Source organism: Phasianus colchicus, chromosome 6 (assembly GCF_987193195.1).
Source record: "Phasianus colchicus chromosome 6, bPhaCol1.hap1.1, whole genome shotgun sequence".
NCBI lineage: Eukaryota > Metazoa > Chordata > Aves > Galliformes > Phasianidae > Phasianus > Phasianus colchicus.
The window spans coordinates 26,892,253-26,906,692 of record NC_143441.1 but is presented as its reverse complement, the minus strand read 5'-3'; the positions used below and the strand labels follow the sequence as shown (position 1 = coordinate 26,906,692).

The window sequence follows — 14,440 nt, the reverse complement described above, 5'->3', positions numbered from 1 at the left end:
TCAAACCACCTTTTTGAGTACTATTAAGTAATGATAATAGGAAATACTATTTAATAATGATAATAGTATTAAATAATACCAGTAAATAATGATAATAGGAAAAAAAAAAACTCAAAGCTTTTATGAATTAAATTGATTTTCATTTAAAATGTAAGTTTTATAGAGTTGTATGTATATAATAAAACTTAAACCTCTGTAAGTTATTCTTTATTATTTTCACTGCAGTTGATCACAAAACAGTTCACCCTTTTTAATGTTGAAGACAAATGTTTACCTTTATTGTTGCTATTGGGCTATTTGAATCATGGCAAGAAGAATCAAATGACTTCCTTCCAAAAGAATGGAGGAAAAAAAGACAGCCAGCCAAGCTGATTCATATATTTTGCCTATCTTCTCCCAGCTCAGCCTCTGGGGGATCTGCAATTTATATTCTGCATCTTAGCAGTTTTCATCAAGACTGAAATTTAAATTTTGTATCCTGAAACACTTTGTATTTAGGATGAAGCACAGGACATGCCAGAACTGAGACTCCTCTGTCTGCAGTGTGGCTGGGTTTGATGACCTGTCTGAGGCTGGTTCTGGTGGCCCTCCTTCCTGAGACGTGCCTCAGGAGACATGCTCTGTTCTGAATCAGTTGCACTTTCCATGCTGTGTGGTGAGCCTACGTGCTCACTACCTGTTCAGCTAGATGAGATGAAGGATTTGAAAGCCTGTAAGATATTTTGGAGGCAGCTGCTACCTTCAGAGTGTTTTCTCTTAAAAATGAAGACCCACTGCTGTGGTGTTTGAGGAGTTCCCTTTAAAGGTGGCAATCCCACTTGTGTGAATTGCTCTGTGTAGTTTGTTTCTAGCTGCTGCATTTTTTGCGTGCAGACATCTATTACAGATGTGTCTTTTGTCTGTGTTATAGTCAGTTCCTAAGGCAGGATGGTATATGCCCATCTTGTTTTAAGTAACTTGATTACAGTAATAATCATAAGAAAAAGAACTATATATTTCTGATCTGTAAATCTCTGTAAGTCATTTATAAAGACAGTTGTGATAACTACAGTTGGAAGAGTTCATATTTATCCAAGGTTAATAAACTTTTATGAGCACAGCATCAGCTGTACCCCAAGGACAAATCTCCCAGTGAGGAAACCTTCTTATTGAAAATGCCTGTGACATTGATTTGCACTTGAGCTGGCTTGGAGATTTGATGAAATGAGTGACAAATTGAGTTGCATACGTTACAAGTATTGTACAGCAAAAGGTCACAAAAAAAAACAAAAAAACAAAAACAAACAAACAAAAAAAACAGATTTGAAAGATATAACTTTACTTTTGAGGTGCAGATACAGTGAATTTTTCCAGAGATTTTAAAATGATTTTGTTTCTTGCCTGAGACGCGAGTTGGCACTGTTAAAATGACATAGAAGTGGAATTGCCAGTTGTAAAATAAAAACAGTTTACAGCAGCAAATTTAGGAGTTTTGGGGTTGAAGATATATCTCTATTTCGGACAAAACTCGGTCAAATCAAAACTGACTATTGTGAGATTGAATGATATCCTAATATATAGATACTGACTTACATTATATAAATACCTGGCTACCTGCAGATATCTACGTGACTTAGAAATGCTTCCCATTAAAGATATGCTGAAAAATATAACTTCACTGATATTCTGCTGGTTAGCTGTAGTCAGATAATTATTAATAAAATACTGATTTCATAATTTTGTTGTGTTGAAACATTGCTAATGTATACATGCTTTGAATTATTTTAGGAGATCTATCAGTGGTGTGGCTCTTCATGCAACAAATATGAGCGCCTGAAGGCCACTCAAGTTGCTGTTGGCATTCGGGACAATGAACGAAACGGGAGGTCCAGATTAATTACGGTGGAAGAAGGAAGTGAACCGGACGAACTCATAACGGTATTGTATTGTATATATGCAGTTACTGACACAGCTGTGAATAAGAATGCTGTTACACTTCAGAAGCTTAACAGGATTGGGCTCAAAACCTATGTTCTGCAAGGAGACCAGGAACTCGGAGAGAGCTAAGCTGCAGTACACCAGTTTAGATGACTTTTTGTTACCTTACCCCAGTAGTATTAAGATAAGGGCAGAGGAATAAGAGATCATTAACTGAAAATGTTCTTCTGAGAAATAAATGTTTGCTTTTTTTAGAATTAGCCATAGGGTAACTGGACTAACAGCAGAGCTCATATCTGAACCAAACTGTCTGTTCTGTGTGAGGAAAAAAGCAGCATCAGGGTCAAGCAGCAGATGGAAGTTCTATTTCCAGAATGTCAAAACATGTAGCAAATTGTGTGGAGCTTCATAGGGTCAAGCACACTGTGTGGCATCACCACTTCCACTATAAACTGTTATGTACCTGGTCTCTAATAAGTCTAGAGAGTCTCCTCCTTGTGTTTAGACTAAAGTTTGACCATGTATCTAAAAAACAGAATTCAGATACCTTAACAGAGATGATCAAAGTGAAGTGGAGAAAAATAAAAGAAAAAAAAAGCCAATTTATGGAATTTTCAGATTTTGGAAAACACTAACAAGTGCTGGTGAGCTGTTGCTGTTGCATGGTAATAACAACATTGTTACTTGGCATTTGGGTGCTAAGTTAAGCTTTTTCATTCATTCTCTAACAAGAAGGAAAAGGTAAACAGGGTCATAAACCAGTCCTTCAGTAAAATGGAAAATGTTCCAGTAGAATATTATCTCACACTTCAGATTAACTTCAGGAGGTAATGCTGAATGGTTCTTGCTGGTATACCTTTATTTGTGATGGTGTATATATTCAGTTTTGGCTCATGGAACGTGATTAGTATTGCTTTAAGCAGTAAAGTGTGTAATATATATTTTACATTAGTAACAATGATGAAAAGAGCACAGACTGACAATTAGAGCCAAAGTCCTGCTTCTTATTTGCAATGTATGCTCAGTTTGCAGCCTGTCTGGGCTGGGTGGCACTGCAGGAAAATGCTGTCAAGCACGTTCCCTCTGGCCCAGCCCATCTTGGGGTTGCTGCTCAAGGCCTTGCATGGGATTTCTAATAGGCTCATGGTGAGTTGAGAGCGTGGATCAAAACAGCTGCACTTTGCACCTCTTATCTGGCTCACGTTCAACTGCAGACAGTGTTAGCTCCAGCAAGGACATGGGTGGCTGAGGGCTGCTGCCAACACCCAGTAAGGATGTGTGTGGTCAGGACGTGCTGGCCCCACCCTGGTACCTGCTTGCCAACTGTGTGCAACTTGTTTTGTAGAGCCTTGAGAGTAAGAGCAGGAAAAATGCCAAGGTTGCATTTTAATCTTGTCACATGTTGTTACTGTATCAGAATAAATTATTTCACTGCTTGGTCAACAGTGTATGAAGAAATGAAGAAACTTCAGCTTCTCCTTTTAGGCTGTGAATGTAGAGGGAAAAGGAATGACAGTGCTGTGCGAGTAGGTTCATAGCTTTCATTGCTACCACTGTAATGAGTTTCATTCAGGTGAGTCTATCAGCAGCCAGTGCTTACTGCTTAGTGCTGCCCACATCGCAGTGCCCATAGCTCGGCCATGGCTGTCCCAGTCCCTGTGAGCTCTGAAGCATGCTGTTACTGAGCTAGTAAGATGTTAACCTAATGAACATATACAGCCTATACGTTATTTTTGCTCTATGCATCCAGTTCCTGGTCTTTGTTACTGATTTCTCATTGTTCCTTAACCATTATCTCTAGCCTGCTATAGTGTTTGCTTGGGCTGGCTGCTCTGGAATTAGCATTAGGCCTCTTTCTTCCATTGGCATTGGGAAGTTATGGGCAAGTGGAGGGAAGATGCTATTTCAGTCCTTGTTAGATTCTTTTCAATCTTCAGCTTTCCTAGGAAAAAAAAAAAAAAAAAAAAAGGTTACTTCTAGAGGAGACTATTATTAAGTAATCATTTTTTCATCTACTGCACAGCTGAAATCAGAATGAGATTTCCTACTTACCTCCTCTGATAAATGTCAGGAATGATTCTCCCTAACTGTAAGCTGAAAATCTGTTGGCTTCCATACTGGTGGCTTGATGCACTTGTACAACATTGTTAGAATAATGTTCAGCAGGCAAGGCCAACAAACCCACCCCAAGTACCAATGTGAATAGCTGATGGTGGTCTTGTCCCTACTCCATAAGCACAGAGTGGTGACTCCTGAATTGTAAAGCAAGAGCACTGTGCTATACCCCACCACTGAGGCAGGATGCAGAGATGAATTCAACAAACCCTGCCAGATTTTTCTCCTTACACAAGACAAGGAGATGCAGCAATAGACTTTCAGTTCCTGGATGCCCACTTTCCTACTGGGAGCAGTGGGTGAGATGAACTGTTCTGACAAGGGCAGTTGCCTGCTCCCAACTGCTCTGTTTCAGCAATGGCCTGGGATCAGGCTGCCCTCCTTGCACAATTTGCCCATGGGAAAGAGATGTCTGGAGTGTGCTAGAGGGCTGAATAAATTGCTGTGGCAGGCCAGCCCCATGCAGCGTGCTTGCCCTAGGAGAGTAGAGTGGCTGGAAGCTGGTACATGAGTGATTGTGACAATGGCAGCCCCTGCTGTTGTGATCAGGGGCTACCTGGTAGCACACAGTGACCATCCTACACTCACAATCAGGAAATCCATTGTGTCTGGCAACATCAGACCTGCTGTGAGTGTACGGAAGGCCACGTATGGTTCTGCAAGAATAACTGAAATTCTTCCACTGTGAAGATGAGGCTAAAATTCCCTGTGCAAGCACATCAAAGGTGTTTTATCTGCTTGGTTTCATCTCTGTGTTTATATTTTAAGTGAGGTACTGGCAGGTTTAGCTAGGAAGTGCTGTAGAAGATGTGTGCCTTGGTTATTTGAAAAATTAAGTGACTAAAGTAGAGAAATTGCTGCTGCTCCTGCTCAGTACTTGTGGCTGCTCCCTGCAGTTGCAGCTGCCCATAGTGAAATTCACTGTCTGCCAACTCTGCGCCAACTCTACATGTCTTCTGACATGTAAACAGCTGAACAGTTGCTCATTCTGCTGGGCTTTAGGCCTGAATGCTCAAATTGTGTTACAGGAAATTTTTCACCTGCATGGGACTAATCTAAAAATAGGTCTTGGCAATCATGAGTCAGTTTGGTCACTGTAATGTGACCACGTTAGAATTAGAGCTAACTCCACTTCTTTTTTTCTTTAAACCAAAAAGAACACTAAGTATATTACTTCAAAGCTAATTTGGGACCAAATCCTCAGTTTTTAGCCCAGCCAGAAGCTGCCTTGTGCCCTGCTTTGAGACCAAGGCTTGTCCTGACTGCTTGCATTTAAAAGCAGGGATTTCATAGCACCGCATTTGTGTACCAACAGATCACTGAGATAACTGAGTGTGGCCACAATAACAGGTACCTGTGTTGGGGACAGACAGTTTTCTAATTGTTTTTGGGATACCTGGTGTAGTTCTGAAGAGAGGACATATTGAGGAAGCTAGATTTTAAAAAAAATAATTTCCCATTTACTTTTTCAAACTATTTCCCATGACTCAGCATATGGTGAGTGGGATGAGTGAATGATTGAGGTACTCTATTTCCTTTCTTCAGTAAAGTCATCATTTATGTATGGCAAGTGAAGTGTAAACTGTGCTTGTGCTTTCAGAGCAATGGCAAACAGGCAAAAGAAGAAATTAGAAATGTCAGAAAGTTTTGTAGCTGGCCAGTAAGCTGATGATGCTTGCAGTAATGCAAGGAGCAGCGTTCTGTTCCAAGTCACCCAAAAGAAAGATGGAAGGCATGCAGTCCCCCACACATTTCTCATCAACAGCTTAATCTGATATGCTAAGATGGAGTTGAAGAGAAAGTCTTAACATATTTGCTTTCATATTTTAGTGTAATTTGAAATATTGCACACCAGAAATATTTTTAGATTGGCAGTGTTCTAGCTATATAGCTGTTCTCCCCAGGCATCTCAAGTACCAGTAACAGTCTCTGTGTGGCAGAGCAGAGCAATCTGTAGGGTATAAGAGCCAATTAAAGGATAGGATAAACTGAGCTTTCACTAAACTATGCATTGATCCTGCAACTTCTACTTAACCATTTGTTCATGAAAGGAGGTTGTAGTGAGGTGGTGGTCAGTCTCTGCTCCCAAGTAACAGTGATAGGAGGAGGGTGATATTCTCAAATTACACCAGGGGAGGTTCAGGTTGGATTTTAGGAAAAAATAATTCTCAGAAAGAGAAGTGAAGTATTGGAACAGGCTGCCCATGGAGGTGGTAGAGTCACTGTCCCTTGAGGTATTCAAGAACCATGGAGATATGGCACTGAGGAACATAGTCTAGAGTGGACACAGGCATGGATTGGTGGTTGGATTAGATGATCTGAGTGATCTTTCCAACGTTAATGATTCTGTGTTCTCGCACTTTCAGGATGGTTCTTGTTTCCTGTATGGTCAAAGCTGTCTTAACCTTTGGGCTGTTTTATTGTTTTCCTATGAAGAATTTCTTTAAAACTGTGGAAGTTTTTACTGCTGAGACTTTTGGGTTTTATTTGACTTTTGTCATGGCTGAAACAGTGAAATGTGAGAAGCTTCACTGCTGAGGTCTAAAGCCACATGAAAACGAAATTGCTCTTTTGCCTTAAAAAAAAAAGAAAAAAAAAAAAAGGAATGACTTCTGTGTTTTTATTATTTGTGGCTGTCCTGTGCTTTTTTTTGTTAGAGTTCTATGAGCCTTACATCAGATGGATGTAAACTCAATTTTCATAAAATACTTCTGTAAATATTCACCTAGTTTAAATATTTTTGAGACACAGAGGGATCCTCTTTGTCCTTTCTGATAACACAACCTACTTCTCCTTCTTTTCTTTAAAGCTCCAAAGAAATGTTTACTCCTCAGAATTCCTGAATGCTATTGTGTTCAGTGACGATAGGATGAGAAGGAATTGCCTTAAGTTGTGCCAGGGGAGGTTCCGGTTGGATTTTATTAGGAAAAACCTACCTGAAAGAGTGGTTGGGCACTGCCCAGGGAGGTGGTGGAGCCACCGTTCCTGGAGGTGTTCAAGAAATGTGTAGATGTAGCACTTAGGGACATGGTTTAGTGGACAATATTGGTGGTAGGTGGATGATTGGATTAGATGATCTTAGAGGTCTTTTCGAACATTAATGGTGCTGTGAATGATGATTGTTACATAGGAGCAGGATTGTTACAAGGAGCAGGGAGCAAGGAGCTCCCCTCATCAGATACCTGTTCTTTTCCTGGAAGACAGCAAGAGCAGGCTCTGCAGTCACAGCATTGTGAAAACAACAATTGCTATAGCTGCTTGCCTAATATTTGCATTTCTTCTTGTTCCCTTGTTCTTGATTATATTTGTTTTGTAAACAGAGGAGTGGAGGAGCTGTGGGGGTGAGGGTAGCACAAGAGGAGGAAGAAAGGTTACGACTTCTGTATAATACAGACACCAGGTATTTGCTAGGTATCACATAAGCATTTAATTGCTTATAGCTTGTACATGGTTTTACTGAAAGACTGTATGCTATGAATGTTCACAGTTTTTTCAGGGAATTCTTTGCACTAAATACTAGAAATGAATTTCAGTACCAGGAGAGTAGAAACATTGAACAATCCTTTGAACAAGCAACACTGTACAAAGGAAAAGGAATGCTTTGATAGGGGGGGAGGCGCTGATAGTGAAGTTGCACTTGTCCCCAGTACAAAGACTTGGCTGGACAGTGAAATGCACAGAGAAGAGAGACAATAACTAAATTTTAATGCCAAAATAAAGGCTTAGGAAAGCTGATGGACAGAAAACAGCAACAGCAATGTTACTCAGACTCAGAGACAACATTCTCAGGCTGATTTGAAACTTTGAGTCATATTTACATCTCAGAAAGATGAATGAACTTCCTCATGAAGTGGTTTGGGGTATACGCATGTCTGCAAAGATAGAATTTGGGTCTTCATCTCTTGAATGCTGATGGAGAGGATATGAACTCAAAATATTCCAGGGAAAGTTAGCACACATGCATGTAATTTTCAAGGCTCCTCCTTTCCCATCTGAGAAATGGAAGCTTAATTTTTACACTGTTATGTTCAGTTCAGTGAGGACTGTGGATGTGGGTTCAAAGTCCAAACGCCTTGCCCTGTGGGGAGCCAGCTGCAAGCTGCTAAAAGCAAGCAACATAATTTTTGTTCACATGGCAGAGCATCTCTCATTCATTAAGGGCACTCCTGGTTTTTGATTAAAATTTGCCCTGGCAGGACTCTGTGCAACCTGCACTCAGACAGACTGCACTTGGCTTGGATCTTCCACTGACTTGACTTCAGTATGGCTTAGCAAATCTCACCAGCTCATTGCTTGGCCCAGTGTTTTCCCCAGGCCTAAATCAGCAGGGGTTCTGCCCTGAAGGGTAGAGGCTGGCCAGGAGGACTCTTCAGGAGCATTGAGAGTTACCAATCATGATTTTCAAGCTGCAGTTTTCAATCTTGACTGTCTGAAGGCAGGTACTTAAAGGGAACTGAATGGGAGCTGCAGGTGGCATGTACCTCTGAAAGTCAGGCTTGTAATCATGACTCTGAATGCAAATTTCACAGCCTGCATTGGTAACTTACTTCAGAAGATGTTCAAGCATATTGTACTGCATGGCATGAGCTAAATTCTTTATGAACTGCTTCAATAATAAATGGTTGAAAAACTGATTTCTTATGCTAGAGAAGATGCCTCTATACAAAGTATTTCAGTGAATAACGAGAACCAGCATGAATTGCTGCAAGTACTTGCAATGTAATTATAACCTATCTCATTTGCATTCTTGTAGGTGGGAAAATCTCTCACATTTATTTTCTTTTTCTGCAGCTATAGCATTTGCAGGGTTGCCATGTTAGTCAATTACAATCTTATAATTACATGTTAGAATACTAATGGAGTTTGTAACGGCTTTTTTCTTTTGTGTGCTAGGCTATTAAGAAATCTACTGATGAAGAAATGCCATAATTTTCAGTTATTAAATGAGCATAATTAAGAAGACAAGACCAAAGGAAAGAGTTATTAGCAGTTACTTTCATATACTTTATAGCATCTGGAGATTTCATGGAGAAAAATTGAAAGTTTCTTTACTGCATAAAAATATCAAAGATATTTGTTCCTAAAATTCAGCATGTACCCAAGAAATATGCACCTTGAGAAGAGATTTTTTTATCCTTTTTCTTTCTTTTCTTTCTTGCAGGGACCTGTTTGTATTTCTACTATAACCAATGTGTAACACTGTAGATATAGGTGAACGTAGTTACTGCTTTTACTGCAAAGCTGGTTTTTAGGGAAAGGTCTTTTGCTCACATTACTGTTTATGACTTTGATACCACCTGGATGTAACTGTAAGAATAAAAGACAGGTAAAATCATGAAAGATTTGAATATTTCAGTAATCAGGTATAGAATATCTGACTTGAAGAGCAGGAAGTAATACCCTCTTCATTGGACACTTTGGCTACCTCACACAAAATTTGAAGAAGTGTAGGAACTTGGAAATCAGTGAGTGGAAGGCACCTAAACCAGCAGGGTAAATGGTTTTCAGAGTTAAGTAGGTTGTATCTCCTGTACATCCAGGTATAGAAATATTCTTGCTTTCTGTTTTTGTGTTCTGAGACATTTAATTTAGTTTAAGTGTTAGCAGGAAGCATTAGCAAAACTCTATCAAAGCACTCTCTGATTTGCTTTCTTAAAAATTAGGGTCCGAGTTTGTGCTCTCTCTCAGATGCAGAAGTCTCACTGTCATTCCAAGACATTCCCCTGGTACAGTTGAGCTATTGCACTGTATGGAACTGGAAATGCTTTTTGTGAATTCAGCAAGCTGGGCACTGGGAAAATACTTCAGCTCTTTGAGCAGCTTTTTCACTTTTTGCGTTGAGGTCTGAGTGCTGAAACACTGCTATGGCTTCCACTGCTCACTGTGGTGCTGTGTGTCACTGCTGATCCTTTCATCTGCTCTGCCTTTCCAGGGAGTCCTGGTTTTCCAGCAGGGATGCTAGCTGCTGCCTGCACCTTTCTCTCTATTCTGCTGCTTCAAGCTCCTTAGGGAAGTTGCCAGAATCCAATTTTCAGCCTGCAGTTCAGCCTGGCCTGTCACAGCCTGGGAACCAGCTTGCATGGTGGCATTGCAAAAGACTACCCAAGTGTGTGCTTACAGAACAAAAAAGCTAAATGTAAGCACTGCCTTAGTGCCTGAGGCTTTCTGTTAGCATTAGTTATTGATTTATTTCCATTAGCTATTTTCAAGTACACAAGCATACAGTATCTTATGCAGCACACAGGGCTTTAAGCCTGAAGGCTTACAGTTCAGGTCTGCAAAGCTGCAAAGACTTCAGTGTGTTCCAAGAAAGCAGCTGAATCTGGCATCTTTTAAGTCAAGGATTTGTGAGGGTCTCTGTGGGTCTCAGCTGTAATGCCTCTGTTGGTATTTGAGAAGGATGTAACAAACAAAAAATAAAAGTTAAAAAAAAGTTAAAAAAACAAAATTAAAAAAAAAAAGTAGAAAGGATTGGTATGAATGGAAAAAAGATGCAGAGGTAATTACTTATTGTGTTTATAATTATGCTGTGGGTGGGTGGCTGAAAAGCTTAATTTTCAGTGTTCAGTGATGGTAACAAAGTGTTTCCATGTTTGTTATTAATGTAGTGTGAATAGAATCATAGAATGGCCTGGGTTGAAAAAGACCACAATGATCATCTAGTTTCAACATCCCCGCTATGTGCAGGGTCACCAACCACCAGCCCAGGCTGCCCAGAGCCACATCCAGCCTGGCCTTGAATGCCTCCAGGGATAGGGCATCCACAACCTCCTTGGGCAACCTGTTCCAGTGCGACACCACTCACTGTGTGAAAAACTTCCTCCCAATATCTAACCAAAACCTTCCCTGTCTCAGTTTAAAACCATTCCCCTTTGTCTTACCACTATCCACCCTCATTTGTCCTCCCATTTTCTCTATCATGGGACACTGTTTCTCTTGGAGACATCCCAAAAGCTGGGTGTTTGAAGGTGACAGCTGCAAGGGTTTCCCCAGCTCATACTATGCACTCCAAGTCTCGAAGGCCCAGCGGGACAGAGGGCTTTATCTCTGAGCCAAACATAGCTGTCTCCAGACTGATCTCAGTGAGTTTTTGTGTATGTGTTTAATTTTGTGGCTGTTTCACAGAACAGAAGATTGATGTTAGAACAGCATTATCACATGAAGTCAAGGCTTCGTATTCAAATTATTACAGATATGCAAAATTGCAAATACTATATGATAAGCTGCCAAAGTCTAATGCCCTATTTTTATGAAGTTAAACACAGAGCTATGAATAAAATTATGTTTTGCATTTGAAATTTCTGTGAAAACAGAAACTGGATAAAAATGTAGGCTATAATTTCTGCATCAAAAGTGCCATGAGCAACTGATGTGTTTTGCTATTATGCAACATCCTGAATGTATACAAATCAGGTTTAAACCTTAATACCATAAAGTGCTTTTGATAAATTACAAGGTAAAACCAAACAAATGATCAAAATGCCAGAACTGTGTTTTAACAGAAAGCATCCTTGGTGATTGTCAGCACCTTACAGCATTTTCATCTCATTCTCAATCTTTGTTGGGGCTGGTAGGAGGTCTTCTGCTCAGGGTGAGCATGTAAGAATATCTGTTGTTGCTGCAATTGCTGGTGAGAGGCAATTTAAGGCAGAAATTCTGCTGACTTACCTGGGTTCAGTTCAGCAAAAGATGTTTTGTTCTTTTTTTCTTTGATTGAAGTATAATTTTTTGAAATATTATGTTTGCTCAAATAGATTGAAAGAGCTCTGTGTTACAATATTTAAAAAAAAAAAAAAAAACCTACAGTGAAATAAGCATATTCATAACTGACCAATGTCAAAAGTAGTTTTTGTCTGGAGCAGATGTCTACTGCAGTCATCATTTGCTGGCATGAGAAACAGTAAGCCAGTGTGATAGAGATGAAACTGTGGCCAGTAATGTTAGCAGTGAAGCCCTAAAACCAGCTTTGTCCAAAGGTCCCCCTGGGACATCTGTGCTGATACTCAAGGGTTGGCCCCTTTATGTCTTCCTCTTTCAGCTGGAATTTTTTCTCTTATTGCTTACTGGAGTAGATATTTGAGATGGTATTTATTTCAGAGAGACATTGCTTGTAATATTCTTCTTTTGTTTTGAAGGTAAATATAAAAACCCACTTTTTTATCTGCCAGTGAGTTCAAGCTGTGCCTGTAGTTCAGAGCTATCATTCTGCACAAAAGATTTGTTCTGTGACCAGCACATGTGTACCTAGAGTTGATAGTAGCAAATGTATTTACTTATGTCAGAGCATGTAAGAAAGTAATTGATGAGCCACTAAGCCTGATGCTTTCTGAAAGGAGCATTAAGCTCTGTAAATGTCTCACTTGCTTTTCTTTCTATTGCTCTTAGTGCTTAAAGAAGGGTGTTTGAATTTGTTTGAGACCCAAGCTTGGGATCTCAGCCACAACAAATAGTTCAGTTTCAGACCCAGAAACCTAAGCCAAATTGTGCAGTGAAAAGAAACATAAACATAGCACTAGTGTACACAAGTTAAACTGTATGAAACTGGTTTGCTCTCTTAATTAACCTTCACATGCCTTGTTCCTCGAGCATTGTTTTCCTCGTTGGATTTTCAGCCTCACTGAGTTTTTTTAAACTTCCTGCTCCCATTTAATCAGTGTCACCTATTTTATGACGCAGAGCTGACTTCTCCAGTTGTGAAGATAATGTTTACTAAATTCCTTCTTTTTGTGTGTTTACTTTAAAATTACCTTGTCTCATTCCTACAGGTTATAACCTTTGTCTGTGATTCCTTCTATTCTTTTTGAGGGTAAGAGAGTGGAATTTCCATTGTCGGAAGAAACTCTGGCACTGTATTTTATGCTTCTTTGAGATGGTACAGATTTGTGCAGAGGGGATGTGCACACAAGGAGATGTAATGGGATTATAGTTTTGCAGGAAGGATAGACTACACTGCATTGACTGGAAAATAGGAATGAAGTTGGGCAGTTGAAAAGGAACTGTTGTTTTCCTGGTCTCCACTGAGATATTCTTGCACTGCACTAACCTACCATTGTCTACACAAAAGTTTAACAAAACTTACAAAACAATGTGAACAAAAAAAGTTTTTAAAAGTAATGCGGATTGAGTTTCTATTTTATTACATCCTCAGCTCCCCGGGCAGATTTAAAATGTAGCATTCATGAACACTTCTCATAAAACATGTTAAAACTATAGTCAGATGCTCTCATTGAGAGCTGAGCTAGTCTTAGGCTACAGCACTGCCATACCCAGATTTGGGCATGCCTTATTCTGAAAAAATTGTAGTAGATTTAGCTTTGGGTGGTTGAATGGCCTGATACAGTGCATGAGAGTAATATGCCCGAGTCCTTTTCTCCAGGATACTGCTAAAACTGCAGGAAGCAGTGGTGGGGAGAGAATGGGTATTGCTCTAGGATGGAGCAGCAGGTGAGGATGGGTTTGACAGCCTAATGTTTCACTAGCAGATCAGGTGGACAGATATGAGGAGTCTCTGTGGTTCTAAAATCAAGCAAGATTTTAAAGATCCCAAACCCAGACAAGAAGGTAGCTATGACACAACTACTGGTGCTTTCAGGCACGAGTTATGCCTTAGATTATTTCTATTATGGTAAATAATAATCATAATAATAAAAATTAAAGAAATGGTTACAAAAATCTGTGTGTGCATCTGTCCAAAAGTTGTGGTTTGGCACTGATAAGATGGTTGGAAAGCCCAAGAGTAAATGCAGCTGAGCCATTTTGTGTCCCCAAGAGAACACTGCTGCTTTGAGATCTGTACGTTTGATCTATGGATCTGCATGTTAGGGCCCCAAATCTATGAGTGGCCCAGGAGAACCAGCTCTAGGCTGTCAGCACACTGGCCCCTGAGACATGACCCAGTGGGCTGTCTGCACAGGGAGAATTGTATAAGTAAAATTCAGTGTTTGTTGCTAACAAAGTGTGTGTGAAACTAACAGAGTATGTAGATAAGGAGCATGAGGTTCAATATCCTTTAAACTGTTGATTTAGTTTCATTTCATCAGGGAACCATGCTGAACGGTTTCAGGAGCCTTTGATTCTGCCTCAGGTGGCATGATCTCTTTTATTTATGATGCATCACATGAGGGTGGCTACATAAAGGTGAGGCACCTGGTGCTGCCAGCCATATGCTTCTGTAATTACATGACCCAATTCTAGAGTACCACTTAATAACTTGATAAGCAATTCGTAGTCTTATTGGTAACATTTATCAGTTGTCTCCACATCCAGACATGATATGTGAGATATCCAGATATGTGAGTACACATGGACTCAGCCATACCGCAGACATTTCCATTAGAAGGAAGAAAATCAACTTACCTGAGGAGGGATTTCTTTGGGACAAAACATTTTTTTTTTTTAGTATAAATTG

The 14,440-nt window shown here is 39.9% G+C and overlaps 1 protein-coding gene across 1 annotated transcript in view; it reads left to right on the top strand.

Annotated features, from left to right (window-relative positions):
- The window catches only part of SCIN (scinderin), a 46,833-nt gene that overhangs the window by 14,499 nt on the left and 17,894 nt on the right, over positions 1-14,440 (top strand). The window contains exon 4 of the mRNA XM_031590045.2: positions 1,768-1,917. Within this exon, the coding sequence (XP_031445905.1) occupies positions 1,768-1,917 (150 nt within the window). The remainder of the gene's footprint in view (positions 1-1,767; positions 1,918-14,440) is intronic.